This window comes from Gavia stellata, chromosome 20 (genome assembly GCF_030936135.1).
Source record: "Gavia stellata isolate bGavSte3 chromosome 20, bGavSte3.hap2, whole genome shotgun sequence".
NCBI lineage: Eukaryota > Metazoa > Chordata > Aves > Gaviiformes > Gaviidae > Gavia > Gavia stellata.
The window spans coordinates 13,861,466-13,888,492 of NC_082613.1; the positions used below are offsets into that span (position 1 = coordinate 13,861,466).

Sequence of the window (27,027 nt, forward strand, 5' to 3'; positions counted from 1 at the left end):
TCAATATTTTAAAAGAGACACACCATTTTAGAAATGGGCATTTCAAAATATTTGCAATGCTTTAAAGCAGTGAATTATGCTGAAAAGTCATTCTTACTTGCCCACTGATCCCATATAACACTACAGTTCCCATCATTATCATCTGGATATGGAGACTGCTCAGGATGACAGCCCCATGGGATGTTCTTCCCAAGAGCCCTTTTGTATTTAGGATAGAGTTAGAGCAATGGGGGACGAAAGAAAAACAAGTCTGTGCGGAGTCCCACAGTTCTAACCAAGCACAGTAAATTGGTATCAGCAGAAAATGAAAGAGTCTCCTTCACGTGTGGATGTGGGACCCCATATTCTCTGGCAGAATCATTTCTTCCCCTGATCATTCATGCTGGAAGTCAGGCTGAGCTGTCATCCAGCAAGTTTTAAAGCCAACAAATGTTCCCATCTCCAATTGTTTTTCAGACCTGCAATTGCAAGCGCATTCAGAAAAGAACGCAGGCAGACAATAGCAGGAGGATTATATTTCTTAGGCATATGCGCTGTGGCGATCATGAAGCTGGGACAGGAGCTGAACACCTCCTGACAACTGCATCTCGTGGAGGAAGCCAAAATATTCATTCCTTCTGGACAAAGGGAAACTGCTGCATTTATAAGATGCTATTGTTTATGTTCTTTAAAAATAAAACTACAACATTTTCTGCTTTGGTCATAGTTTAATTGGTGTATTGAGCTGAAAGAGAGGAAAACTGAAGCTGGCAAAATTCTGCCCGGAGGCAGCAGTTTTCTTGTTGTTAACAACGCTCATTAGTTCATTTTTAACATCTCTCTCTCTGCTGATGTCTGAGTGGTGTGACAAAAGCAGCCATCGGCATCTTCTCTCCTTAGTTCAAGGATTTCCCTCGAGTTCAAGACCAGAGGCAAGAGGTTCACCTCTACGAACAGTAGCCGCTCGACACCAATGGGCTGGATAACACACCCAGTGCAACCAGTGGTAACGGCACTGGCGGCACCAAGCACGCACGCAGGGTAGACTGCGATACTCTGGCACTCCAGAGTAGTCTCTGTGTTGCCTCCTGTCTAATTAGACATCACATATTTGTGCTGTAAAGTGTCCACAGATTAATAAATACATATGCTCCTATTTGGTGCCTCTCTCCAATGGCTGCCTGGAGGGATGCTGTACCTCTGCAGCGCTGCCGTCAGCTCTCAACGCACAGAACTATTTGCCAGGAGAGCCCAGTGGTCCTCGCTTGGTCCCTTTCCCATGGGCTGCAGCCACTTTAAAAAGAAGCAGGTAATACAGGAACAGCTTTGCTTGCCATCGGCAGCAGATCTGAACATGACAGCTGGCTGGACCACAAAGGTGGGTATCAAAGGATGCGGATATTTTGCCCGCGCAGTGTGCAGTAGGGTGAGGAGGTCTTCTATACAGTTTGGCTACTACTATGTTTGTGGACCAGGGTTGCTGAAGGAATTGCTCTGAGTCCCTTCACTCTTTTCATCTGATTCCCTCCATTTTATAGCACTTCCAGGTCCTGCACCGCTCTCTCCACTGTCCAGAAATATCTCAGGCTGTTGTTTTGAGAATACAGCCACAGAGCAATGCATTTGACCTTACAGGCACCATCTTTTTCTTCAAGTGTTTTTTGTAACATCCTAACAGAAAATTCTGACTCATAAATTTCTTAAGAAGCACGGCTATACCCGAGTTTCAGATTAATGTAGTACTCCTGCAATCACAAAATACATTAACACGTTTTTTTCCCCGCAGCATTACTATAACCAGGGCTAGACCATAGCACTCAGATTTTAAAGGCAGCACTTCAAATACAACTCAGAGCTTTGCAATTAGCCTGTCTCAGAGTGGGCAGGGAAGAAGGAAATGAGAGAGGCAGAGAGTGCGAGTTTGCTACGAGGTGTTTTGCTGAGTGACACACATCGCATCCTTACCTGACTCGGTAATGTTAGCTTTGTGTATGTTGGCAGAATGTTTTAGAGCTGGAGTAGTCACAATTTTAAAATATGCTCATGTTCTCCTTTGGGTGGAAATCGGGGTCTCCAGAATTTTTAAGTCTGTTAGATTCCTACCTGGCTGTGGAGCCAAAGAAAACAAACCCTTTACACCGAAGGGTGCCAGGGTTCAGCAGAACCCCAGGATGCCTGCTGTTACCTGTTCGTACCAACCCAAACAAATCTCTAAGCAGAAAAACAAATCCACTTGCTTCCAGCTGATTGTACATTTTTATCACCAAGATAAAGGTAAAAGGCAGTTTAGGCACAGATTTTAGGTTAATGCTTCCTTGAAGGAAGGATTGCATCAGGGAAAAGGGTTTTTTTGCTCATTTAAAGGACATTAAAATCTGTGATATCCTGAGACTAAAAGGTAATTGAGGTAAAATAGCGATGACATTTGAGGCAACCAGATTGATTAGATCAGACTGTTTGTGTTTGCTCAGATTCCTCACCTACTTTCCAACCCCTCTTGATTTTTTCTGTTTGTAGCTGAAAACACACAACACAAATCATCCTTTCAAACTTGCTCCTACTTTGATTAAAAAAAAAAAAAAAAAAGAAAAAAGGTGCTTTACAATTCTAATGCTGTAACTGCTGCGCATACGCCAGAAGTTTGCTCCTACTGTGTCAGCTCATACAACGGCTTGGCCTTATCTACACAGCACAGAGATTTGAACAGGTTTAAGAGAGCTTTCAAAAATTTAAATTCTCTGTTTTCCACCTAGTAGCCTCCTCTGCTTCTCAGCACACGGTTCCTACCATACTGATGAAGAAACACAGCCGCTTCCTAGCGCACAAAGATTCCTCCAAAAGGAGTGATATGAATTAAGGTAAAGTCCTAACTCAATTCAGCTTGAGGGGAAAGTTTGGGCACTGGCTAGAGCAGAAATAGGAAAGGGGTTTAGGCCTCCACAGTTTCCCACGCTGAACTGAGACGTGAGACTGTAAGAAAACCGCAATCATTGTCACCCGATCAGCCATGCGCTCACAGGGCTTGCTAAGGGAAACGGCAGTCCCGCTCGAATTAAACAGAAAAGTTTGGACAGGTTTGGGAGAAAATTCTAAGACATCAAAATATGGCCTTTGTGATGATGGAAGAAACACCCCCCCCACCTCTTCCAACAGGTATCACTCCAGTGCACAGCCTCCCTGGCTAACAACTTCCCAGGGTAACGTATGCAGCCTCAAAGCTTGCTAGATAACCTCACATGAAGTAGCATAAAAGCCGTGAGCATAAAGAATAAAAGCATTACAAGTTGTGTGTGTATATAGATACATTCTACGTACGTATATAGGACATACAGATACATACAGGACAGAAAGAGATATATATACACAAATATATGTGCTAATACAAGACATAATAGTTACAGAAGTTCAACTTGTAAGAAAAAATAAGCCTGGATTGCCCGAAAGTGAAGGTGCAAAACACCAGCAATATCAAAATGATATTTAATCCAAATGACGGCGCGTCTCCCCCTCCAGAGCCCCAGGCTATGCTGCGCCATTACCCTTAGGCAGGCAGGTGGGTAGGCCTGGGCAGCTTCACGCAAGGATGCGATGACCAAAGAAAATTGCTTTCCAATTAAGACCACCAAACAAGGTAAGGAAAAAGCAATAGAAAGTGGTTTCGGTGCTTAGGTCATTTCAAATTGGATGGAACATGTGAGGAAAACATTTCATTTTCCTCTTTCCACTCCACGTGACTGCATTTACCAAAAAGGTTAAATCCATCTGCAATACTTTTTCAAGGTTGCCCCTCAGGTTCAGAGGGTGCAGCATGTTCTTATCAACCCCTCGGAGCTTGCTTTGGGACTGATAACTTCTAAGCCTCCCCTTTTTTTAGAACTCTGTGAGCGAGCGAGAAAATTGCAAATAATTGCACCCTGAAGTGATGGCGTTATCTCCCTAAAAATCCAGTACGATTCCCAGGAACAAACGTTCCTCTCTGATCTCCTCGTGGTCCCTGCTTGCAGAGGCTTGCCACTGCTTGAGCAGTTTCATGCAGGGTCCACAGTGGGAAAATTACTTTAAAAGCAGCAGACAAAAAAGAGAAAGTAGCAGCATTGAAGAAAGGGCAGTGTTTTCCCAAGACCAATGCATATAAAAGTCTGACATTATTCAACACGCTTTCAGACCAAAAACTGTTACAACATCTGGTACTCGCAGAGATCCATTCAGCAAGCTACTATCTGCTTTATATTTCCACAGCGTTGGTGTGTCTTTTTAGCCTGGTTCTATCATTTCCAAGCTACAATTTGCAAAAATTAGTCTCCAAACTTGCAAAGCTGATTCACATAATCAACAGCAGCAGCAGGAGTTTGTCAAAGAGAATTATTTGCATGTTTACAGCCCAAACTGAGTTTTGACTTAATACTTGTTCGTGGCATGATGAATGGTTTTGCAGCTATTCTGTTTATAAAGGGATGCGAGGCTGGGGGAAGGGCTCACCTTGCCTTGGACCCTGGTTGAGAGTGGAAGGAGGGTGAGAGGCTGCGAACGTTGTCCGAGAGGTGTGGCGGGCGCCGGGGCAAAGCCCTCCTCCCCGCATTCATTTGCTTCTCATTTTCCAAACCTGAGCTTGGGCCGAGCCACAGATTCATCACACTTCAGTCCTGACCCAACTGCAGGGTGAGCACATCCGCACTAAGAGAGATTTGCATTTCTAGAGGTAGGGGGTTTTATTCAACACCTGCTAGAACAAGAACATTTTTAGATCGTGAAACCTAGATTGAGCCAGATTAAAATAAAAGGGTCACATACCAGTAACACAGCAACAAACAGAACAGATACCATTCATTATAAAATGCTTGCAGGCTCTAGACTTTAGTGTAAAAATGTTACTGAAAAAGAATAGCGGCACTTAGCTCTTTCCTCACCTGGATACAAAACAGCTCTGAGCAACACAAGACTAAGCAACAGGTCTCAGAGTTTTGTGCAAAAGACGGGTTAAGGGATGTATGGAGGACCTCCATGACTGGAAGCAATAAACCCTTCCCCAAATGTCAAAGAAACCTTTCTCCTATACCATGCATGTTTCTTAAACAAAGCTACTGTCTGCAGCTATGGAGAGGGTGTTACTGTGGTGTCGAGTAAGCTAAAAAACAGATCCGTAAAGACTAACATCATTTGTACATACAACCTCTGAAAAACAAGCAAGTTCATTAAGATCCAGAGTAGAAACAAACCAAGGGCTTATTTTGGGTTTTCATACTAATTTTGACTCAGGACACAGCTAATCCTTCATACCCCAACCCAGGCAGGAACCAGTATTACATGCTGTGATGCCTCTTGTTGTACAAATGAGCTGGAAACCGGCTGCTTACAAGCGGTGTATTCGCATATTCAGCCATGTGGTGTAATTATAATTCAACTGCATGTACACACGAGCACAGAGAACTGGGGTTGCTCATTACCTCCTTTGTCGAAGCCTATTTTTCTTTGCAAGATAGTTCCTATGGCACCAGAATAAACAATAATTTTGGTTCTTTGCACATCACTAGCATTTTCCTAGACAACCCGTTCTTTCATTATCAACACCCTGGATTGTATAAACACTGCCAACAAAGCCTTCCAGTCGCTCTTGTTTTAGAGGTGTATTTGTGCTTAGCTTTTAGGAGGAGGTGACAGAAGACACAGCCAATCCAATCACACACACACACAGAGTTGTACACACAACTGCTTCCCTACTTTGCTGATGGAACAGGTTCATTTGCAAGAGTGATGCACAAAACCGGACTACCTCAATCCTGAATGGCGATTCTTGCTGCATGTGCTCTTCACATGCTCCGCTGTTGGGTTAGAAGCCCTACATGGATCGTACGGATGGAAAAAGTTGGCGTTAGTTCAAGCACAATTCAGCATATCACTTGGAAGAAAGATCCATCTTGTATTTGTGACATCCCGCAATCAGGCACTGTACCAGAGAAGGCCATTACAAACTTACCATTGTAAGTACCAACAACGTAACTTTCCTAAAAATAGATGGTAAGTCCGTGGTGGAGCTGAGAGCTGAGCTAAGTGTTTCCTACATAATAGGCTCAGGCAATAACTCGTAGCCTCTCCTTCCTTCTCAGCGTACTCAGTCATGAAACATAAGTGAAAGGATACTCACAAGAACACCTTTGGAAATTTCAAATAAAAAGATATTTAGTACAAGCTCTTCAGCCTCTTGATCCTACATGGGCCAAGGCTCACATTCATCCTATACGCGAGCCTACTGAGGGGATTATTGCTAGAAACCTCTGGCTTTATCCATCTCTAGAACAAGGTTCTGCATATTTCACTGATTTTTCTCTGCAAGCCAGGCTTTCTCTCACAGTTGTTTTAAAGGACACCATTTATATATGCAATAAAAAACCTATTTCACCACATTGCTGAAAATTCCATCAGGTTACAGTTTATCTTAAGAGTATATCATTTACAATGTATTAATAAAGGAGTACTAAATACTGTATTGCTTTTGGCATAAAGAGTACATTACAGGTGTTTATAAACACATCAGTAAATGTTACAGACTTTTCAGTAACCTTATTGACCCATAGCATAAATGCTCTGTAGCTACTGATTCACAATACGTAAACACTTTATGGATAAACTTTTACAAGCCATTTATAAATACACTCTGAGTATGAAATATGACATACTCCAATAGACACAGAAATAACTCACAAAAACCAAGGTAATTTCAAGAAAGAGTACAAGTCTTTTTATTTAGTTTAGTTCCTGCAAATTAAAGTTATACCTCAGTGTATAAAAGTAAAATTAACACAGAACAGCATTTTCTTAAAAAATATTTTTCATTGTTTTTCAAATGTGGGACTTGACGAAAGAAAGAGAGGACCTGAAACAGCCAAGCTAGAGGGCTCAGAAGAATTTCCAAGCATAAGCAAGAAGCATTACATCTGTTCCTTCTCTCTTTTGACTAGGGAAGCGATCGTGCCCCTGTACTCGGTGCTGGTGAGGCCGCACCTCGAATGCTGTGTTCAGTTTTGGGCCCCTCACTACCAGAAGGACATGGAGGGGCTGGAGCGTGTCCAGAGAAGGGCGACAGAGCTGGTGAGGGGTCTGGAGCACAAGTCTGATGAGGAGTGGCTGAGGGAGCTGGGGTTGTTCAGTCTGGAGAAGAGGAGGCTGAGGGGAGACCTCATCGCTCTCTACAGTTACCTGAAAGGGGGTTGTGGTGAGGTGGGTGTTGGTCTCTTCTACCACGTAACTAGCAATAGAATGGGAGGAAATGGCCTCAAGTTGCACCAGGAGAGGTTTAGACTGGATATTAGGGAAAATTTATTCACTGAAACGGTTGTCGGACACTGGAACAGGCTGCCCAAGGAGATGGTTGAGTCACCATCCCTGGAGGTATTTAAAAGACGTGTGGATGTGGTGCTTAGGGACATGGTTTAGTGGTGGACTTAGCAGTGTTAGGTTAACGGTTGGACTTGATGATCTTAAAGGTCTTTTCCAACCTAAATGATTCTATGATTTTATTTATGACACAGGTCATTTGCTTGCAGATATCCACTAATAGGGGGAACACATCTCATCTAACTGCAGACTTCTCAAAATTAGTTGCCCAAGTCAGTATTGGTCACCTAGCTAACTCAATCAGTGGAGAAAAACAGGCACATCCAGAGGACAATCCAACCCAACTGCCTTAGGCTGCTTTATCCAAGTCAGACTCACCCTCTGGAGAGGCCTTTTTCTCACCAGCAAGATAGTCATCCATGTTTAGAGTGGGACAACTAACACGTAGACAGCCACACTTGAAGAAGTCCCACTTCTGAAGTCCGCTGTTAAACAACAGCTGCACAGTCAGCTCAGCGTGAGATACAATATTTAAAGGTTTAACTTGTGAGAGCTTCAGCTCACGCAAAGAGTGTCTGTCAAACTTGACAGACCTTGCAGTAGTATCAGTATGATGATACTGGTTATCGTGGGGATGGATGGAAAAGTAGCAGCTGATACCTGAAGGCAGTGACTGACCTGGATAAAATGGCTACTGGATTCACGCCTCGGCACGTGTCAGTCACGGCAACAGGAACAGGGTGTGAAGCATTTTGAACCCAGTGGGTTTCAGGCTTCTGCATCTCTCTTCCCCCAGCACCTTTAACCCAATGCTATCCTCGTGCTGGGCAGACAAGAGGACAGAAAGGTGAATTTGTGTCCATTTCTCAATGCTGGCACTTCAACGTGTATCTTTATAAGACCACTCGGAATATGGCAGAGCTGTCTCTGCTGTTCACCTTCCATGAATTCAACCTGTTGTTGATATCAAGTGTCAGCAAAATATTTTGGATAAATCTGGATAAAGTGCCAAGATGAACTGGAATTAATCACTATGAATATACAACTGTCTCTATTAAACAGTTGGGACTGTATGGGCAAAATTTCCTCTCAGTCTAACACTGTGGTGAAGAGCTTTCTTTGGTATCAGCTTCTTCTAACTGGCTCCCTGGCATAACGGTAAGTCTGTGTAACTGAAGGCTGTTCTATACAGGCTAACGTCATTATAATGAACCCTTTGAATTAACAGTTATTTTACATGAATGTTCACCACAATTAAGATGGGGACTTTGCCTCATCAGGCCAATGAAAAAACACCTGCATCTGAGCCAAACACTGATACCTAGAGTGCAGTAACAGAGTTTTGTTCATGGAAATGAAGAATTAGAACAAAGTATTTCAAAAGAAAATAGTAAATACGTACAGAAAGGAATAGTAAAGTATGCTTCCAAAATAGATTTACTGTGCTTTAAGAAAAACAGGAGCTACATCACCCTTGTTCAGATGCCTTAAAATTTTTTTTAGCAAGGCTAATTAACAATGCCAGAAAGAGTAGTTCTTACCAGTTGGGTTGTATGAGCATAGTGCAACTGGACTCTCCTGTTCCGACACTCCAAGCTGTGAATCTTGACGCACTCCTGCTTGTATGCTGGGAATAAAGCAGTCTTTGGAGCACGGGAGCCTCGTCTAGTTTCTTGCCTACAGTCTACTCCTTTGCACTAACTGAATCGGATGGCAAGCACCGCCACGTGTGTCTGCAGGTAAATGAGGGTAGAGGACCAGGGATTGCAGCCTGCTGGTAAACATGTGAAAATATTCACTACTGACACCCATATCCTGTGGTTGGGTTTGGTGTGCAACATCTGCACAAAAAAACCCCCTTGTATATGTGTCTATAGAAAACACCAGAAAAATCTCAGTAACATATTAGCAATCTCTATTCAGCACTTGAATACCAAGGAAACAATATAGTAATACCTGTTAGAAGGAAAATGTTGCAAAAATGTGTTGCTCTAACCCATGCTGCTAAGACTATAATTTTCAAAAATACTTAGCTCACATACACAGGCTTTCTCAGAGGACTGACTCAAAATCTGCAGCTAGGCTGAAGTGCCCGGTGAATTCTCTTTGCTGCTCTTGAGCTCCTCCTGAATGACAGCCATGATGCAAAGCCAGCTGCCCATCACGGTGACAAGAAGCTGGTCTTGGTTTTTTCCATGCAATCACCCCATCATTTCTAGTAGTACTACTTGCGATGCATTGTCCCCTCTAAGTGCAATGAAAAGGCACAAGTACAAGAGTCTCTTAGTAAAACATTAATCTCAGATCACAGATTTATTTTATGGATTTGCAACACAGCCCATATTACAAACATTGTCTGGGAACATTTACAAGAATAAATAAGATGGACTCGCAGTTGTAAAAAAAAGATTACACTTCACTGTAATGTACAGTCAAAAAATATATCTGATATTCATTGACTTGACATTATTTACCTTCCTTCTTTTAAGCTAGAAAGAACAGACACTGAATGCACAGTGTTGAGATTTTTGTATTTATATTTTTTCCTTTTTTTTTTCATACGTGCTTTATCTATCAAACATCCAAACTGTACAAGTGAGTTTCACCAGTAATCCATAAAGGCCAAAGGGGGGGGGGAGATGGAGGCGGCATCGCAACAGCAGAGACTAGCTCTCATGCAGCACTCCTCCCTGCTGGCAAAATGCATCCAGGGAGCTGGAACAGGATACTGCTGATCCAGATGCAGCCGCAGCATTGCTGTGTGAAGGAGTGACAAGTCTGGCAACAAGTGATGCTAGTACATTTTAATTTCAACAGGATTGGTGCGAGGGCGGGGGGTGGGAAGGAGGTGAAGGAGATTAAATCAATATGGGAGTGAATTTTGTCAATGGGGTGAGTCAGTATGTGTTGAAGGATGCGTTAAGGATACAGCTCAAACTTTTGGCATGGAAGTACAGCATTTAAGTGCTAGAGATGTAAGAAAGGGCTACAGGGGCGATGAGGGGGTAATGCCAGTTCTGTTCCAGGTACATGAAAGCCCAGCACATGAAGTCTGGTTAGGCTTTCAGCAATGCAAACAACTGACCATCATATGTCCTGGGGAGTCTTGTTAGAGTATCTGAATTCATGAAAGCTTGTGAAGTGCTGGCAACACTCCCACTTCCATCCCCGAAAACGCACTCCTTTCCATAATTTCACACCAATAAGATTTCCTGGAGGTCCCCATTGAAAGATGATGTACTCACACAAGGAAATAGATCTCCATAGTGCAACACGCTTGAGGTATCTCACAAAGTCTCCCAAATAGTAGCGTTTCAGGGTATCAGATCACCCAATGAAAAATACCTCCACTGAAACACTGTCATTCTGCGACAAGCACCTCCACTAAAGTAACCACTCTGCTGTTAGATACTTATATATGAAATATCAGGACTGGCCCCAAAGGGTACATCTACAGCGTACCTTCACATTGCAACAAGCAAATCCTTGCTCCAGACAAAGCGGCATGGACTGGCTCATGTTTATACCGCTTAGAAACAGCTCATGCTGAGTTGAGTTCCAAGAAAAACATTTTAGTTTGTTCTTTTCCCATTTCATTCCTTTTTTTTTCTTTTTTTTTTCCCTACCAGGAAACGCTATGGGAACACCAGCATCTGTCATTCAGTCTGCTGCATTATTTTGTTTTTTAAGGCTCAGGTTGAAAACAGAATAGTGGTGAAAAATCTGCTGCATGCACTGGAACGAGGATGGAAAGGCTAATTTAGCTCTCTCATGTTTTTACAAACTGAAAAAGCTGCCAGGTTTTCACACTTATGCTAGTCCAACATGAAACTGTAGGGTATTCTGAGTATAGTTTATTTTTTACAAGGGAGGCTTTTAAAATATTTTAACACAGCAAATAAAGATTATAGACTAGAGGTCACTGGAAGTCAGCAAGTTTTTTTTTCTTTTTTCTTTCCATCACACTCAGTACCACCAGGATTTGGTCTTGATGTATGAAAATGTATGATTTTGCTTGACAGTTACAGCAAATTGTACATTCTTCAAGTATGTATATGAGGAAGATGGTTGATACCTTTTCCAAGTCAATGAACAGATAATACATGATTAGTGGTCCTTGCCAAAACTGCAGAAAGTGGGCTTTGCTTGCTATGCTGTTGGCTCGCCCTCGATGAAAGAAGAGTTGTAGGTATTTTGGGGAACAGGGAAAGAAAGAGCACTTGCATTTAAATTGTATATTTTGTATGTATGGCTATAGAAGACTGCAATCTAAATAAATAGGAATGCAGGAGGGTTAACAGAATCCTTACTACTCACTTCTGTCTCCCTGACTTTAATTACCTGGCTCCCCTGTTTCTACTTCTGGAAAGCTTTGTGCAGGGAAGATGCAGTAGTTTGTTCTACCACTTCACAGTCTCCTAGGAGGTACACTGAATTTTTGACCCGGCAGCGGTTATGCTGAATAACTTTTGCCACACGGCCCCCTTTATTTTTCTGACAAACTGGGGTGGACTGAAGTTTGTACACTTAAGACAAATGAAAGAATCTCAAAAGAAAATACAGCAGGCTCACACCAAGTTCTTGAGATGCTCCTTGCACTGGCTGGAGATATCATAAAAGTTAACTGTGCTACCAATGTAATGGAGTTGATTGTTTAAATTTATTACAGGACAATGAAGTTTTCCGAATGGAACATTTCCACTGCATTGCATGTCCAGGACCGTGTCAGGACTGTGCACTGCTCTGTGATGACTTGTTAAGAATTCTGCAAGTGTGACAGATAGAGGCACCTCGTATTTGAAGATTCCTCTCTCAAGCAAACCTCCTTATATCTTTGTCCCTCAGGATTTATTCCCTCTCTTACACTCTGTCTGCTCCATCTCCACAGAGCTCCACAGCGTGGAATGTGGCATTACCTGGTTTTTATGATCTTGGCGTGAACTCAGAAGAGTAAGAAAGAGATAAGAGCAGCCGTGCAAGTACGAGAGACAGAACAAGGTGCAAGTTTCCTACCTGTTTCAGGCCTCCATTTAATCTGCCTTCTCCTCCAATGATTGGTTTCTCCCAAAGGAGATTTCTTCTCCCTTCCTTCTCTTCCAGATAGCAATTGGTTTAACTGCCTTCTGAATCACCTGCTGCAGGAGCCTCTCTCCTTTCTCTGACTCTACAGCACATCAAGAGCAGTGACCAGCAATCCCTGGCTCGATATTCCCAAGGGAAATCCCACAAACTACTAATGGGCCTGTGAAAAGTAAATGGAAAAACAAATCTACCATCTGCAGGCTTAAACGTACTACTATGGGGTCCACATTGCCACTGGACACTTTTTTGCAGGGAATTTACAGATCTGGAATAGAAGATTGGAAACTGCTGACACACAAATACATGCCGCTCTAGGCAAAAGCTTCGGGATTCCCTCCTCTGCCCTATGGAGTTACATGGACCAGACTGATTAGGGGTCACAGGCATTTCCCAAAATCTCTGTCTGCCTTTTGGGAGTTACCTGGACGTGTGTGTGCACGTGGGTGGGGGACGAGCAGGAGAGACAGGGTGCCGAAACTCGGGTTTGATTTGGGGGTAAAGGCCACTGAAGTTACCGCTTTTCAATGCGTGTAAAAACCTTTCCGTGCTAACTACCTGTTGCACCACAATGGACAACTCCAGCGCACATAAATGGCTAAAATGTGAATAAATTAAGAGGGACCCACCAGAGCATGGCAAAGGCAGACATAATTCTGTGCAACCTTGCTGAAGAATTTAAATCACAGACTGAAAGGCCTCCTACTAACCACAGTCCAGAGACTTCCCTGATCAGAGAATACCAATTATTTCAACCTGCAGACATAAATAAAACCACCAAATCCCCATTTGCTTGCTTGCTACCAGAGGTCCTGATGCAGTTACTTTCACATGTACACTGTCCTCCCTTGCACGGTCTCTTTTCTTTATGTTAATAAACAAGTACCTCAAGTCTACTTACAGGAGGTCAAACACGTGTTTCCTTACAGGTAATTTGAAGGAAAAAAAAAAAAAAAAAAAAAGAAGAGCCAGCATAGGACACAGCTCCTGCAGAGATCTTAATTTAAAAAAATCCCAAACCTACAAACGACCACCAAACAAACAAACACGAAAGTAAAAATAGAAAAGATTGTTAAGACCTACTGTACCTTTTAGGGGTTTTGGTCTATCTCTTTCCTGCAGACAACTCAGGGTCGTCTTCTCCAGCAGCCAGCCTAGATAGCTCTGGAATTGTGTGCTTCAGTTACATCCCTTGATAATTCAAGACGTTAGTTACCCCCTCTGTGAGACAATCACCCCTGAACCACCCATCTTTACCTATTTCTAGTCCCCTGTATTTCAGATTAAACTTTAGACCAGTCCTATGCTATCAATAAACAGTGCTCCCTCACCCCTGAAGGATGTCTGAATTGGAATAAGTTTATCTTCATTATGACCATTCAAATATTGTCAATATCACATTTTTCCAGCCTAAAATTCAGTCATTGAGGAATTCACCTTTTCTACTGTACATTATTGCTTTCCATCCACAGGAGGGGATGCGTAGGTTGGAAAGCTTGCCCTGACTATTAATCCTTCCAGGAGTGAGAAAGCCTCCTTTATCTCATCTCATCATTTCTCTGTTTCCCAGCGAAAACAAACCCATGACCCATAATCTTGCTTCAAATACATTACCTATTTAGCTATAGGCTGTTCTCTAAACAACCTCAAGGTAATAAGGTTATTTAAAGCAAGCTTCTCTTCTCTTTCCACACAATTCCCTTCATCATTAATTCACATTCAGCATATATGCATTGGGCAGTAAGGAACAGCATAAAGATCCCGGAGCCAACACAGACTGGAGCTTGGGTCAGTCCCCCAAAAGCGACGTAACTGCATGATGATATAATAGTTTGGTAACACAATCTGTAGTGTTTGCTGAGCATCCTTCCTCATGGATTTTAGGTTGGACATTACAAGAAGGTTGAGACACACGGCTCAGTTGCCACATAGTAAGCTGTAACTAACAGCCGGGCTGTGGTAACCAATATTTGCATTAAACTTGTTCCTTGCAAATACAAGGTAAAATTTAGCTTAATATCTTTCCCTGCAGTTTATGCTACTGTCACTTTGCATTTGCAGAGGGCTAAAAGGGCATGGCAAGTTGCTGTGGGTCAGCTGATACACGCACCTGACCCTTGCGTAGCATTTTTCATAGCATAGAACACATTCAAACCTACCTCAAGACCTTAAACAACTCCACTGCAAGTGCCATTGTGCTCTGCTCATCTAACACCTCCTTCCCTCCATGCACACTTCCCTCCTATGGGCTTACTTCTCGCTTTTTAATCCACTTTCCTTGATGCTACTGTTAAGCCTTGAATTACCTCCTACACTTCACATCTCAGTCATATTGCCATTTCTTCTACCTCTCTATTCCTTTTTTCCTGGCTGTCACCCTCGGTGCTTGCACTAGTCTTTCAGTAACTCATGAGGGGGACCTATCGCTAATGCTAGTTTCCACGTAAAATTAACAGAATGCTAAATACTAATTAATATTTCCGCAGTGTCCACAGGGAATAATTCCCTCTGGCTTTCTGGAGTTAGCAAAGTCACAAACACTTCACTGACTTGTAATTTCTTCCTACCTGGGCAGTTGATGAAAAATCCCATTCTAGGATCAGGAGTCCTTCTTCCCTCTTCTTTGCTAACGGCTCCCAACTCCTGACCTACACTGTTACAGCAAGCCACCTGTAATCAAACACTAACGTTATGCCTTCCTTCTCATTTTTATCTCATCGGTTTGCTTTGCATTCTATTTTTTTCTGCAGAATGGTTTGTGTTGCTTAGTGGAAAAAGGAATAAAAGCAATTAAAACCAGTAGTTTGTTTCATGAGACACCAGACATCCACCTACAGCCCCAACAGGAACTAAAAGTGATTTTGTGATTTCTTGCAGACAACAGAAAGGACCAACTAGAAACAGAGCAGAGGCACCTGTGAGGGGGTCTCATCTATACTTTATGGCACACTGGCTACATCAGGGACAATGTGGTTCGAGCTCATTTAAGACCTTCATGCTATTCACTTGGAACAAGCCAAGAATCCAAAGCTCCTCGGAAAGAATATGAGCTAGGCGGTTCAGCATCCTATGAAGCCCCTCCTCTGTTTAGCAGGAAGAGGATTATTGCTGTTCCAAGCATCCTTCCTTAGACTGTTGCAGGTCCTGGTAGAGATGACAACTTTTTTATTAGATACTGGTATGTTTGAGTTAAGAGTTGCTGTTATTTATTTAATATGTTATAAATAAAATGTTATTTAATTTTCATCCTTCATTGTCAAGGCAAAGGTATGACTATTGAAAAAAAGAATGACCATGAAGCAGAGGTGCCTTTTGAATTTACATACAGAATTAGCAAAATTTTTTTAACTTTTGGCATGCCCTATGCCAGGCATCGACATGACAGAGCTCCCAGCACAGTCTCTGAGTATTTACCTGAGGGTGGAAAACTACAGGGTGGTAAGAAAGTGGAGTTCCCTTAAACTCTTACCTTCAGTCTATCTTTTAGCAAGTCTGTATTTGAAGAAACCTACATCTCCCAGAATCTAATCTACACACAGAGCAATCTTGTATCCCTGCACCTTCAAAATAAATAAACGGCTAAGTTGAAATACTGAATATTGTAAGGCCTTGTTAATTCAATTATTTGTTTCTCCAAGATTACACTGCAGACCTTAATGATTAACTGCTTAAACATACTCTTTCAGAAAAGCCATTGCTTAGCTGCTAAGAAGTCAGACTGAGATCCAGAACCATGGCAAAACACATCTGGTGTTTGTTTCAAAGACGGAGAGTTGCACAGGCATTTTTGCAGAACAAAACAAAGGCTGTTTTGCTTAAGAAGGAAAGTTGCTGTGCTGGTCTAACACTTTTCTTAACACATGTCAAAATCCATTTCTGTGTATGTACATCACCTTTCCTACAGCTTGGATGGGTTACCATTCTGAAGCTTGTAGGGCCTGGAAATCTGAATAAATCACTCAACTACATCTGACTGTACCACAGTTTGGAAATAGTGAGGAAATCTTGACCAAACCCAATTTTAAGATTACCTTCAGGTTTTAAGCTCTTGAGCAGGAACCTTCTTTGCTCTCTGTTTGCACAGTGCCTAGTTCAGCAGGGTCCTGTCGTGACTAGGGGTCCTAAGTTCTACAGCAATACAAATAATAAATAAAAAATAATATTACATAGTATATGATCAATAACGCCTACTTTATACCCTGTTTTTCAAAGACATCCTGCACCCCAGCAAATACTTGAAAAATGTGGTAACAAAGTTACCAAAAGTTGCAAGACAAATGCAATTTGTTTGATGCAAATATTTAACCTTAAGGTTCAAGTGGCTGGGAAACTCATTAATGGTATTGCTTCACCAGCTCTGAAACAACACAGACCAGAGAGATGTAACCGGTTCATGCACAGCCTTGGGAGCCTAGCAGAAACTGGGAGGAATCATTTGCGTAGAAGCGGAGGCAGTGAATCCATCAACAGCTTCTCATCTCCACCATCTATTTTCATGCTAAAAGGGACTACATATGGAAAGAGAATTCCAGCGGGTTTTTTTTGTGTTGGCCTTTTCATTTGGAAAAACAAATAAAAGGAAACAGAGAAGGTAGACAAATTGTAATGCAACATTTCATATATCCCCTATGGCTATCTCATTTTTCCCAAATGACTGCTGCATGAAATTCAGAAATTAAAGACTGGGATTTGAGAACAAAATTATAAATTAAAAAGGAGACATTTAAAAGAGAATTTCCTAAGGGTTTCATTCTTTCTCCACTCTGCAGCAAGGAGAGCAAAAATACAGTCCAAAAGAGGAGAGAAGAAGTCAGAGGGGATTAGAAAGTCCAGTCTTTCAGCTTGTCTCCCATTTTGCTAATTTTTACAGTAGGTTATTTAAGAAGCGGTAGATGTTCCGATAGAAAGCAGGCAGCAGCAAACACAGGCATCATCTCCTCCTTTTAGCGAGGTCTGTGCAATCTCAGTCTCTTGCTCCGGGAAGGAGAGGTTTTCCTTCCCACACTTGTTACTGCCTTCCAGTGTGGGAGAGGGGAGAAGCGTCTGCCAGAGATCGGGGTCTGGCATTTCGGAGGCTCCCCTCCCTCTACTGCGCTAAAAGGAACTCAAGTATTCCAGTGCAACCTCGTATACAAATTTATACTGTTCCTGAAAGAGAGAATAAAAATCAGTGACATTAGGATACGGGTAAATTCTTCAGAGCTTCATTCCACAAGCCACCAAAAATGCCACCTCCCTCTTTCTTATACCGTTTGGCAGGACCAGGCACATTGTACTGCTCTGTGATCCTGAACAAGCATTACTAAGAGATGGTATCATCAATGAAAGAGAAAAACACTCAAAGAGACAGCCACGGTAGGGACTATTCATTATTTGTTTCATGTCCTCGCTGCGCGCATTGCTTTTGAGGAAAGAATTCAGTGTGATCGATTGAGATGATTGAATTGAGGACAGTTTAATCTCTTTGGTTGCAGCAAGCAAGGCCTGGGGTTGGAACTGTTCTCCCTTCCTGGTTTCAAGGCATGGCACAGCATTAAACACCGGGCTGTATGCATGCACAGGAGGACAAATCCCCACCCTTCCCCGCAGCCATAGTGGCCATACTTGGGGTTTAACCTCCTGGAGGCAGCTGGGTGGGGGAGACGCTGTTCATCACGCTGCCAGTACAGCCGATCTCCTTCTGCTCAAGGAGAGAAGCAGTAGGACCGGGGGATTCATTACACATACTAAAATGGGACCGATTTTAATTCTGATGGCTTTACATTACGATTCATACTGGGCTAAGCCATGAAATCTTTTTTACCTATCCTAAAGTCCACCTGCATACGCTGGGTGGGATAAGGAGCAGGAAAAAAAGCTTACCAGTGACTCCACCATGTTGGATTTGTTATTCCGTAACGTTTTCACTATGTGGAACACATCAATGATATTTTGCTGTTGAATCATTTCACACACGCTGCAGATGGCACAGAAGGTCCCGCTGCGTCCCCCACCGTTCCTGGGTGCAGAAGAAAAGAGGCAACATGTGAAGCTGGGCAATGCCGAGGGAACGGAGGAAACGACAGCTCTGTGGTTGGAGCTGGACACGTGGCAGTGCTGCTTCGGCTGCGTCTGGGCTCCAACCATGAGACCTACCTACACAACAGAAAGCAGCAGAGCCTTTCCAGCTACTCCTCACTGCAAGCAGTAAAATCTCTGGGCCAGGATGCTATAAAGTAGCACAATATTCAACTTGAAGCATATAACAAATGTAATTTAACTTCATTTTCCCCAGCTGAAGCCTGGCAACCCACCAAATTTCCAGATCCATAATCAGTGCTCTTCAGACAGCATCTCACACACACAGGACCACAGAATGGTTTGGGTTGGAAGGGACCTTTAAAGATCATCTAGTCCAACCCCCCTGCCATGGGCTGGTGAAGTTACAGACATTTTCCAGTCCTACTTACAGGCAGTGGACAACAGTGCGTCCATCTCTCCCATCATACTGTTCCTGCCACTTCTCCAACCTTCTGACCACCTTCAGGAGGGAGCGTTTGGAAGGAGGGGTGTCCCTGTATGCTGGCCAGCCAATGTACTGCAGGTGCTGAACTATGCGATATCCGTCCTGGGGCTAAAACAAAGAGCATTTTCAAGATGCTAAAGGGAACGGGGCAGGAAGCAGAGAGATAGGGTAAAGTAGGGGGCACTGGTTACAGGGCATCTTCCCCTCCGAATCTGATATCATCAACGTTAACATCCTCCACTCTGGATACCTGATACCATGGGGAAACAAGGACTTTTCAGTAATTTGGGTAACAATGATGACCTCAGTTACTATAGAGCCAGGCAGAAACTAGGTGCTTAGGATCCCTTGTTTTGTTTTCGGCAGAGAATAATGTATCATCAAACTGTACAAACAGATCAAATATGTCTTTCCTGGTAGGCTGTGCTGGAGGTTAGTTGTACCATAAGAACTAAAGGCAAAGGCGGCCCTCAAAAAAATCTCTGGGGACTGTGGCAGGAAAGGATCCTCCTAAAGATTTTTAGCAGTGGCCATTGGTGTTGAACACAGACGGGAGCGGAGAGCTGCGAGTTCCCAGCACCCACCCTGCCGACCACGCGCTTACGAGCCAGCTTCAGCCTGAGAGTCACAGAGCCTTATTAGCTATATGACTTCCAGGCTGTCCCTGGTTCAGAGGCTGCAGGCCTGGGATATAGGAAGGAGAATACGTAACCGACTTATCAATTCGCATAGCTGGACCACGAGGTTCACTCTGCAATGCCACGATTGAATTGCTGCACAGGTTCTGACCATACAATCAGAGACTGGTGCGTTAAACAGCATGGAAATGTAATTTGTGGAGCCTGTTTCCATTTCAGATTAGAAAAAATGAAAAAGGAACAAAAAAGGAGACGTAATCAATCTGGGAAACAACTAATGAGAGAAAAATCCTCTACTGAAACCCTTTCCTGCAGCCCTGAAGTTGCGTTGCCAGGGTCCAGCGTGCAGATAAACTTTGTTTCTATCATTTCAGCTGTCCTGGGGCTGAGGGATACAGATGAAGAGTTGCTTACAGAAATGGCAGTTGCTTATTTATAGGAAAAACAGTGGCAATTGGGAATCCCAGTCTAGCCAGTAAACGTTGCATCTGTCTTCAGAGACACTGCATAGTAGTTGACAGATGGAGAGCTGCTGACACTATCCCAGTTTATTTCCTACGATATTGATGGTTTTATATTGGCTACTAAGTGATTAATTGTTCTCAAATATACATAGAAAAATGCATTCCACTTAAATACAGATTTTCAGCTCGTATTATCCGCTTTCTAATTTCAGCCAAGACTCTTTTACCGATACAGACTGATGCAATTAAATGTTAATTAAAGGAAGTAGCTACAAAATTCTGCAGTGGAATTCTGTTCCTAGGTGAGAGATTCAGCATCTCTAAACCACAAGTCTTGGTTCTGCCTCTTCCTCATGCCAAAATATATTTTTGAGAATAAATAGGGAAACTGGTATTTCACTGGTCTTACCCTGGCCATGTTGCAGATCCGGAATATCCGGTTGATGATATCTTCATCAATGTCTGCTGAAACAAACTCTACTTGAATTGGGCCGTAGCAACAGGACGTCTTCTCTGGCCAGTACTGCATGCAGAGCTGGAGAAAACACCAAAAGAAACAGAAAGCACCGTAACTGTTAGCAAGGAAACGCATGTTATCTTCATTCTTTTTGAATTTATAACCAGCTCAAAATCCATAACCAATGTTGTATTACATGTATTTGCTCAGAGAAGACCTCCTTCTAGCTCAGTAGAAGTTTTTTATATCATTAATATGAAGAAGAAAAAAGAAATATATTTTAGAAGCTTGACTTCCCCTCCTCCCTTTTTTTTTTTTGTATGAACACAATTTGTAACTGATTGAATTCTGGGGTCTAAAGGTGCAGAAAAGGTGGCTGACAAATGAAGCTTCTGTAGAGGTACGGATTTAAAATGAATGTTAAAAGATTAGTGCCTGTAGGTAAATTTAATAGGAACCACAGAGTTTTGGTGTTAATGAGGAAACAGTACATGCACCAAGAAAATGAATCTTAATTCAAGCAAAGTGGAACTTCTTTTTTCTGTAAGATGAACTTTTTAGCTTTCTGACTCTACCAGCAAGCCTGGGAGGGAGAATGAGTTGGCTCTGAGAGCAGTGAGAGCAACTCCAATTTTAGGGTGAACCACAACTGAGTCTCTGAAGTTTGTGAAGCAGGTTGGAAGTATTTTTTCTTATGCTGATATTAATGAATTGAAAGTACAAAAAAAAAAACCCCAAAAAACCACCTATGCACACAAATTACAATCTAAGTATTTCAAATCCATGTGGAAATAGATCATGTCGAGAAAATATTTTGCATGAGATCTCATTAGCAGTTTCTGCTGAGATTGTATTTCTTTCTGGTTTTTTTTCTTCCTATTTTCAAGTGTAATTTTTTAGAAGTTTTGAAACCCCCAGATGCTCATTTGAACTTGATCTCAAGCTTTTCAAGTTCAATCATTGCCAGTAATAACCTCAAGTGTGTGCATGCTACTGCATTAATTCTGTATTCCTATTATTCCTTTGATCATATGGGATTGAAATTGGGTGGGATATTCATGCAATCTTATGCATCTTTGCCCTTGTTAGTTTTTCAAGATTAAGCAAGCCAGACAAGACCACATAAGCGAGTCCTCCTTTGAAGGTTGTCTTTACTCTTCATTCAGACTTTCAAGCAGCCTACAGATCTCTTCTCAAAGCATGTATCCAATAGGCAAGGAGATTTGAGCTGAGCTGGTGCTTTAGCAAACAACCTCAAGGTGCATTGGGAAGAAGAAAAAGGTAAAACCTTTCCTTAATATTAAAAATCTGCTTTTCATAAAGCAGGTCTGTGAACGGCCGTCTACCCAAATGTATATGTATATCCAGTGCTTAAAATGGTCTGTTATGTCCTCTGACCTCCACATGGTTTTATTTGCACTCTTCTCCTGCACAGTGGATTAAAGGTTCGCTTACCTATTTATTTGAACTCTTTTCCTCTCTACAGGTCAGGCACAGCTTTTAAATACGCTATTTTTGTATTTGCGTTCTACTCGTGGAGATGAGTAACACACGCTGCTCATGCCTGCAAATACGGTATCTGCAGGCAACTGTACACTAACAGTTTTGTAGTGCTTAGGGTACAGCGCTTGGATTAGGCAACGAGGAACAGCTAGATAATTACAACATTGTCATACAATGACAGTGCAAGCACAACATCATTAAGTTTCCTTTTCAGAAACCTCACTTTCACAACCGATATCAAACTGTCACACCTTGCCTTGGAAGTTCGTCAGATATAAACTTTACAATCATCCTGAACTTGCCGTGCTAGCGGGGTGGTTTTGGCATCGGCTGCAGACTCGAGCTAGGTGACGCTATACTAGAATAACTGACAGAGCGACTTTATGTATTGCCAAATCTCCTTTTCTATGCCTACAGACTACCTCATAAGAACAGAGCTTTGCTAGGAAAAAAACAAAGCAGGTAAAGTCTTGTGCAGAAAGACAGTTGCGAGAATGACGCTGGCTGAGGCTGATAGGTTTGTGTTTTCCAAGAACGAAGCATGAGGAAGCGTGTCATTTCCAGAAGAAGCGGTGTTTTTCTTTAAAGTGTCAGAAAAAAAGGAAAAGATGAAATTCGCCTCTGGGTTCAATGCCAAGATGCAAAATCAGGCTGGGTGAATCACACAGAAGGCAGCAAATGCCCAGGACCGCCAGTTCCTCGCACGGTGGCGGGACTCTGCGGGTCACCAAGAGAGCCCAGCTCTGAGCATGTTCTTAACTGTGGCTGGGAATGAAATCCCACAGTGTTCACCCTGAAGGGAGATCCCCTCGACGAACAGGGGGATTGGCTTCTCCGTTACCGTCAAAAAAAGAGACCAATAATCTCGCTGCCTTCAAGTGTGTTAAGATTTTGAAGACAGAGAAGAGACAAATGAAAAATTAATCCATGAAGTACCAACTACTTGAGGGTTCCTCTCCTTGTTTAACAAGTGCTGTAACGGGTGAATTAGCCATGCCAAACATACTCTTCACACAAATTGCATGATTATGCCTTTCTGAAAGCTGTTATCTTCTGCCACTCATCAGCAAGGTAGCTGGAAATGCCAGTACAGGAGGAACTGCAGCGGCTCCTCCCCCGGCAATCTCAACTCCTGAAAATAATGCTGTGTTTAGTAGCCAAGAAACCAACTTGCACATGAGACTAGAAAGAAAAAAGAGAATACACAGCATAATGTGCTTCTCCAGAAACTGTGCAAACCACACTTCTCAGTCCTACAGAATTGCACTGGAAATCTCAAGGAAAAGATCCTTTGGGTGACTTCAGCATCTCTCTTGGTTATATTCTTCTGGAAACATCACGTGAACAGGCAAGCATGAAGCTCACTAGGGCTGTGGTAGGGAACATTTTTCTGAATTAAAGACAAAAATAAGAAAGGGAAGAAAGCAGGTTTGGGAGGAAGATTTAGGTCCACAAACACAACGTACTTAGGTATCTAATCCCTGTTAATTGCAGGAAGAATTACCCGCCTTAGAAGGAGCCAAGCTTGTGGACTTAGCCTTCATTATACCCCAAAACACTACCTATTACTTTCCAGTTCCCCTTCATTTATTTATTGGGGTGAGGGGTGGGACCACAAGAAAATGGCAGCAGAAATGCTCTTAAAACCACCTGGATTTGAGAAGAAAGTTACATGACAGAAATGATGAAAAATGACTTACCTGTGCTGCATCCATCTCATTCAGCATCACAACAGAGGAGCAGTTATAATCAAACACCAGCCTCCAGAAGTCCGCTACAGTGTTGGGCAAGGGGTGTTGGGTTACAATAAAGGCAGCAGGTTGCTTGTGGCTCTAACAAAAGAATAAGATTAGTTAAAAAAAAAATTCAATCAACTTTTATTCAAACGAATATTATACCCGGGAGGCTATGGCTAGGCAATCTGAGCCATTTAACCAGATTATACAAATCACATATCCTTCTCCTTGTTATCGCTCTGCAATGAATGAATGTCTCATAATGGGATTCTTTTGCTCCCAATGAAGACGTTTCATTAAAGAAGTGTCACAAGAGCAGAGATTACCCAAATCAATTATTTATATTTTGAGACTCAGCAAATAATACTAATTCTACTATTACTACTACTGCTACTATCAGTAATGTTAACAATTGGAAAGAAAACAGCTGGAAGCAAATGCTATCCTTTTTGCTGCAGTGGACTCTTAAAAACTACACAAGGGATTAGCCCCCCGCATCTGCTATTGCTCGCTGGTGATGTAGTGCTACAGAGGTGGCACATTTGGATCCCAGCCATCCTTCAAGAGCTTGCGGGGCAATATTCAGAGCCTGCAAAACCAGCATTTAATTTCTGATGTTATTCTTTCACCTCAAAAAAGCCCTCTGACCTCAATCTCCCTAACCAGGAAGGGGAGGAACTGTGCTCCCAAGCTCTGCGGGGCTGCGCTAATGAATGTTTGCTAGGCTTTGGGTACAAGCTCAAAACTTTATCGCTTTCCAACCACGGCAGGCAATGCTTAGATGAGCCTCCTTTGTGCTGTACATCCGCGAAGCAGACTTGAATCAAAAGGAACAGTATTTCTGGGTTAAAAAAACCCCCACAACAGATTAAGATTTTGGATTTAAAGTAAAGAAAGAAATAAAACCCCAAAGTATTAAGATGGCCTTTGCAGGGGCTTGTCTTTTCTCCTCCATACAAGTCAGACATGGGTGGAAGTGCTGAGCAGACCATGCTGGGAGGGGGAGAAGGTGCTGTGCATGCTCCGCACCAGCTTGCAGCGTGGCTGTGCCATGCTTCTGAGTGTGCACGTGTGAGAAGGGTGATGAGACATGAAGGAGAGAGAAGGAAAAGGAAATTATTTCTTGGGAAATGATCGGTCTGGAGCAGATTTTCCTCTTTCTCCCTATTCTATATTTCAAACCTAGGGGCACCAATATGGGTCAAAAGCTATGTCGTACCAGACCAACGGTGGCAACAGAGCGGTAAATAAAGAGTGAATCTTATCTCTTAATTAGAATTAGAGAACATCATAATGTTTCTGCTATGTTTTTTCATTATGCACCACTGTAGCAGATTGCATAATGGGCTAAACTGTTGCCTGAAGGTAAGAGGTCTTTGTGGGTTTTGCCATTAGGAGAGACAAGAAATCTGTCCCACCTGTTTTCTTTGCTACAGGTCAGGACCCAGGTTCACTGTCCTATTTTAAAGGGAAGGTGACACATTAATTACTCAGGTAAGAGAACATGTGTAGGATCTTGGGGGAATGATGATGACAGGGACACGACATCGACTCATGTCTTTCTCCAAGCCCCATGCATTAAATATGAACCTATCACCACTTCTGTATGGCTTGACTCAGAGATGTGGCTAAAGTCTCTTTGTTTAAGGATGATGTTCAATTGTTTTAGGGGAAGGTGAGGGACAGTATTTCTCCTTTCTTCTTAACAAACCATTTTGCAGATGCAAACATGGCTTTCCAACGATTCTCACAGGAAAGATCCTAAGGTTTGTTTACTTGAGAGGGACAGAGGACATGAAGAGGAAAGGTGAGAAGTCTCGAAATCTGCTGGGGGAGAATTCCTCCCCTCTGTGGGCAACAGTAGCCCTTTGGCTGTACTCCCAAAAGCTAACTCAAGGCAGAAGAGGCTGGTTTTTAATGCTCTGCAGTCAACAGACTCAGGCAGTCGCCAGCACCGTTTTAGCTAGGAGCCCAGACTGAGTGCTTCACCCCCTGAGGGAGGGTTCAAATGGCGTTCCGTGTCTGAGGTTAGTTTTGGTGAACACAGTCCAGAGCAGCCTGCCAGACTGCCTTCCGGGGACAATTCACGCTTACAAACCCAGGCTGTAACCCATTCTAGGTGCACCATCATGGCCCTCCTGCTCTAGCACTTCTTCCATCATAGCTTTCATGTAACACACAGAGCAAGCTGCAAGTCAAATAAGATTTGGGAAAGTTTAAAGAAAGAGATAAACATGAGAAATCTGTAAATAAAATGATCAGCACTGGGACTGTGTTACCAAGTGTTCCCCAGCATGTGAAGACAGCTTCATGCAGTGAAAGAACTAATGATAGTCCAAGGCAATATGGGATGGGTGATCTCTTGTAAGAGTCCACACTCAGTACAAGATTGCAGACGTGAAGCTACCGGAAAAGACAAAGGATTTGCAAGGTCTGTCCTCCACAGGATCGCCTATGAAAATGGGGGATTTTGGCTGTTCCCCTCTCTGACTTTTTTTTTTTTCCCCCAAAGCTGCTGATTCCTCTATGGAAGGATAAAGAAGAGCTAGAGAACATCATAGCTGCTGAATTTCAATGACAGGTGAAAAATTCCTTTGTACAAAAAATTTTAATTAGCACGAATTTTGTGGGGAAGGATATAAGTATTAGCAAAGTGATCTGAGGTAATGAGGGCTGAAATGTGCAAACACATTCCCAGTCCCTAAGAAACCAGAGGAGAATTGATTGTGCTTCTGCAGATTTGACAAAGCACAAAACAGACTTTAAAGAAAAAGAAAATATAGGCATATTGGCAATGAAAACGTCACAATCTTTCTGAAAAAAATCTAAAATTAATTCTATGACCACTTGACTTAACCTCTTAAATGCAGTAGTATCACTGTTCCCCAAAGACCGAAAGAACAGACAAAATTAAAAAAGACCAACCCCTACATTGCTAGGGAAAAAATGATGGCATTTCACCCTGGATCATATGTACACATACTCTAACTGCAATAATTAGTGGCTTTAAAGACATCTCAGTCCAAAGGTAGTTAGGCACCACAGCAATAAAAACCTGTCAACATAATTCACCCTATACAAATGTCCTGTGTATGAGATTCTAGCCTATAAACAAAGCAAGGGAAAACGCCTTCAGATTCACATCATCTTAACTCATGTCCTTCAGCCTTCAAGTATTTTGCACGTTTGATCCCTGTACTCCCATATTCTTAACTGCATAAGCTCAGATAAATCACTCGCTCCACACTGCAAACTATTCTTTTCAAAGAGCTGATCTGGCAGCTCCTGGCAAACATTTCTCTTCCAACTTATATGACAATCAATGTATGGGAAG

The 27,027-nt window shown here is 42.5% G+C and overlaps 1 protein-coding gene across 1 annotated transcript in view; it reads right to left on the reverse strand.

Moving 5' to 3' along the window:
• Positions 1-17,484: 17,484 nt before the first annotated feature.
• The window catches only part of PTPRT (protein tyrosine phosphatase receptor type T), a 460,489-nt gene continuing 450,946 nt past the window's right edge, over positions 17,485-27,027 (reverse strand). The window contains exons 31-35 of the mRNA XM_059827326.1: positions 23,658-23,789; positions 20,407-20,532; positions 18,840-19,003; positions 18,253-18,388; positions 17,485-17,538 (exon numbers count right to left, since the gene is read on the reverse strand). Coding sequence (XP_059683309.1) covers positions 17,485-17,538; positions 18,253-18,388; positions 18,840-19,003; positions 20,407-20,532; positions 23,658-23,789 — 612 coding nt within the window. The remainder of the gene's footprint in view (positions 17,539-18,252; positions 18,389-18,839; positions 19,004-20,406; positions 20,533-23,657; positions 23,790-27,027) is intronic.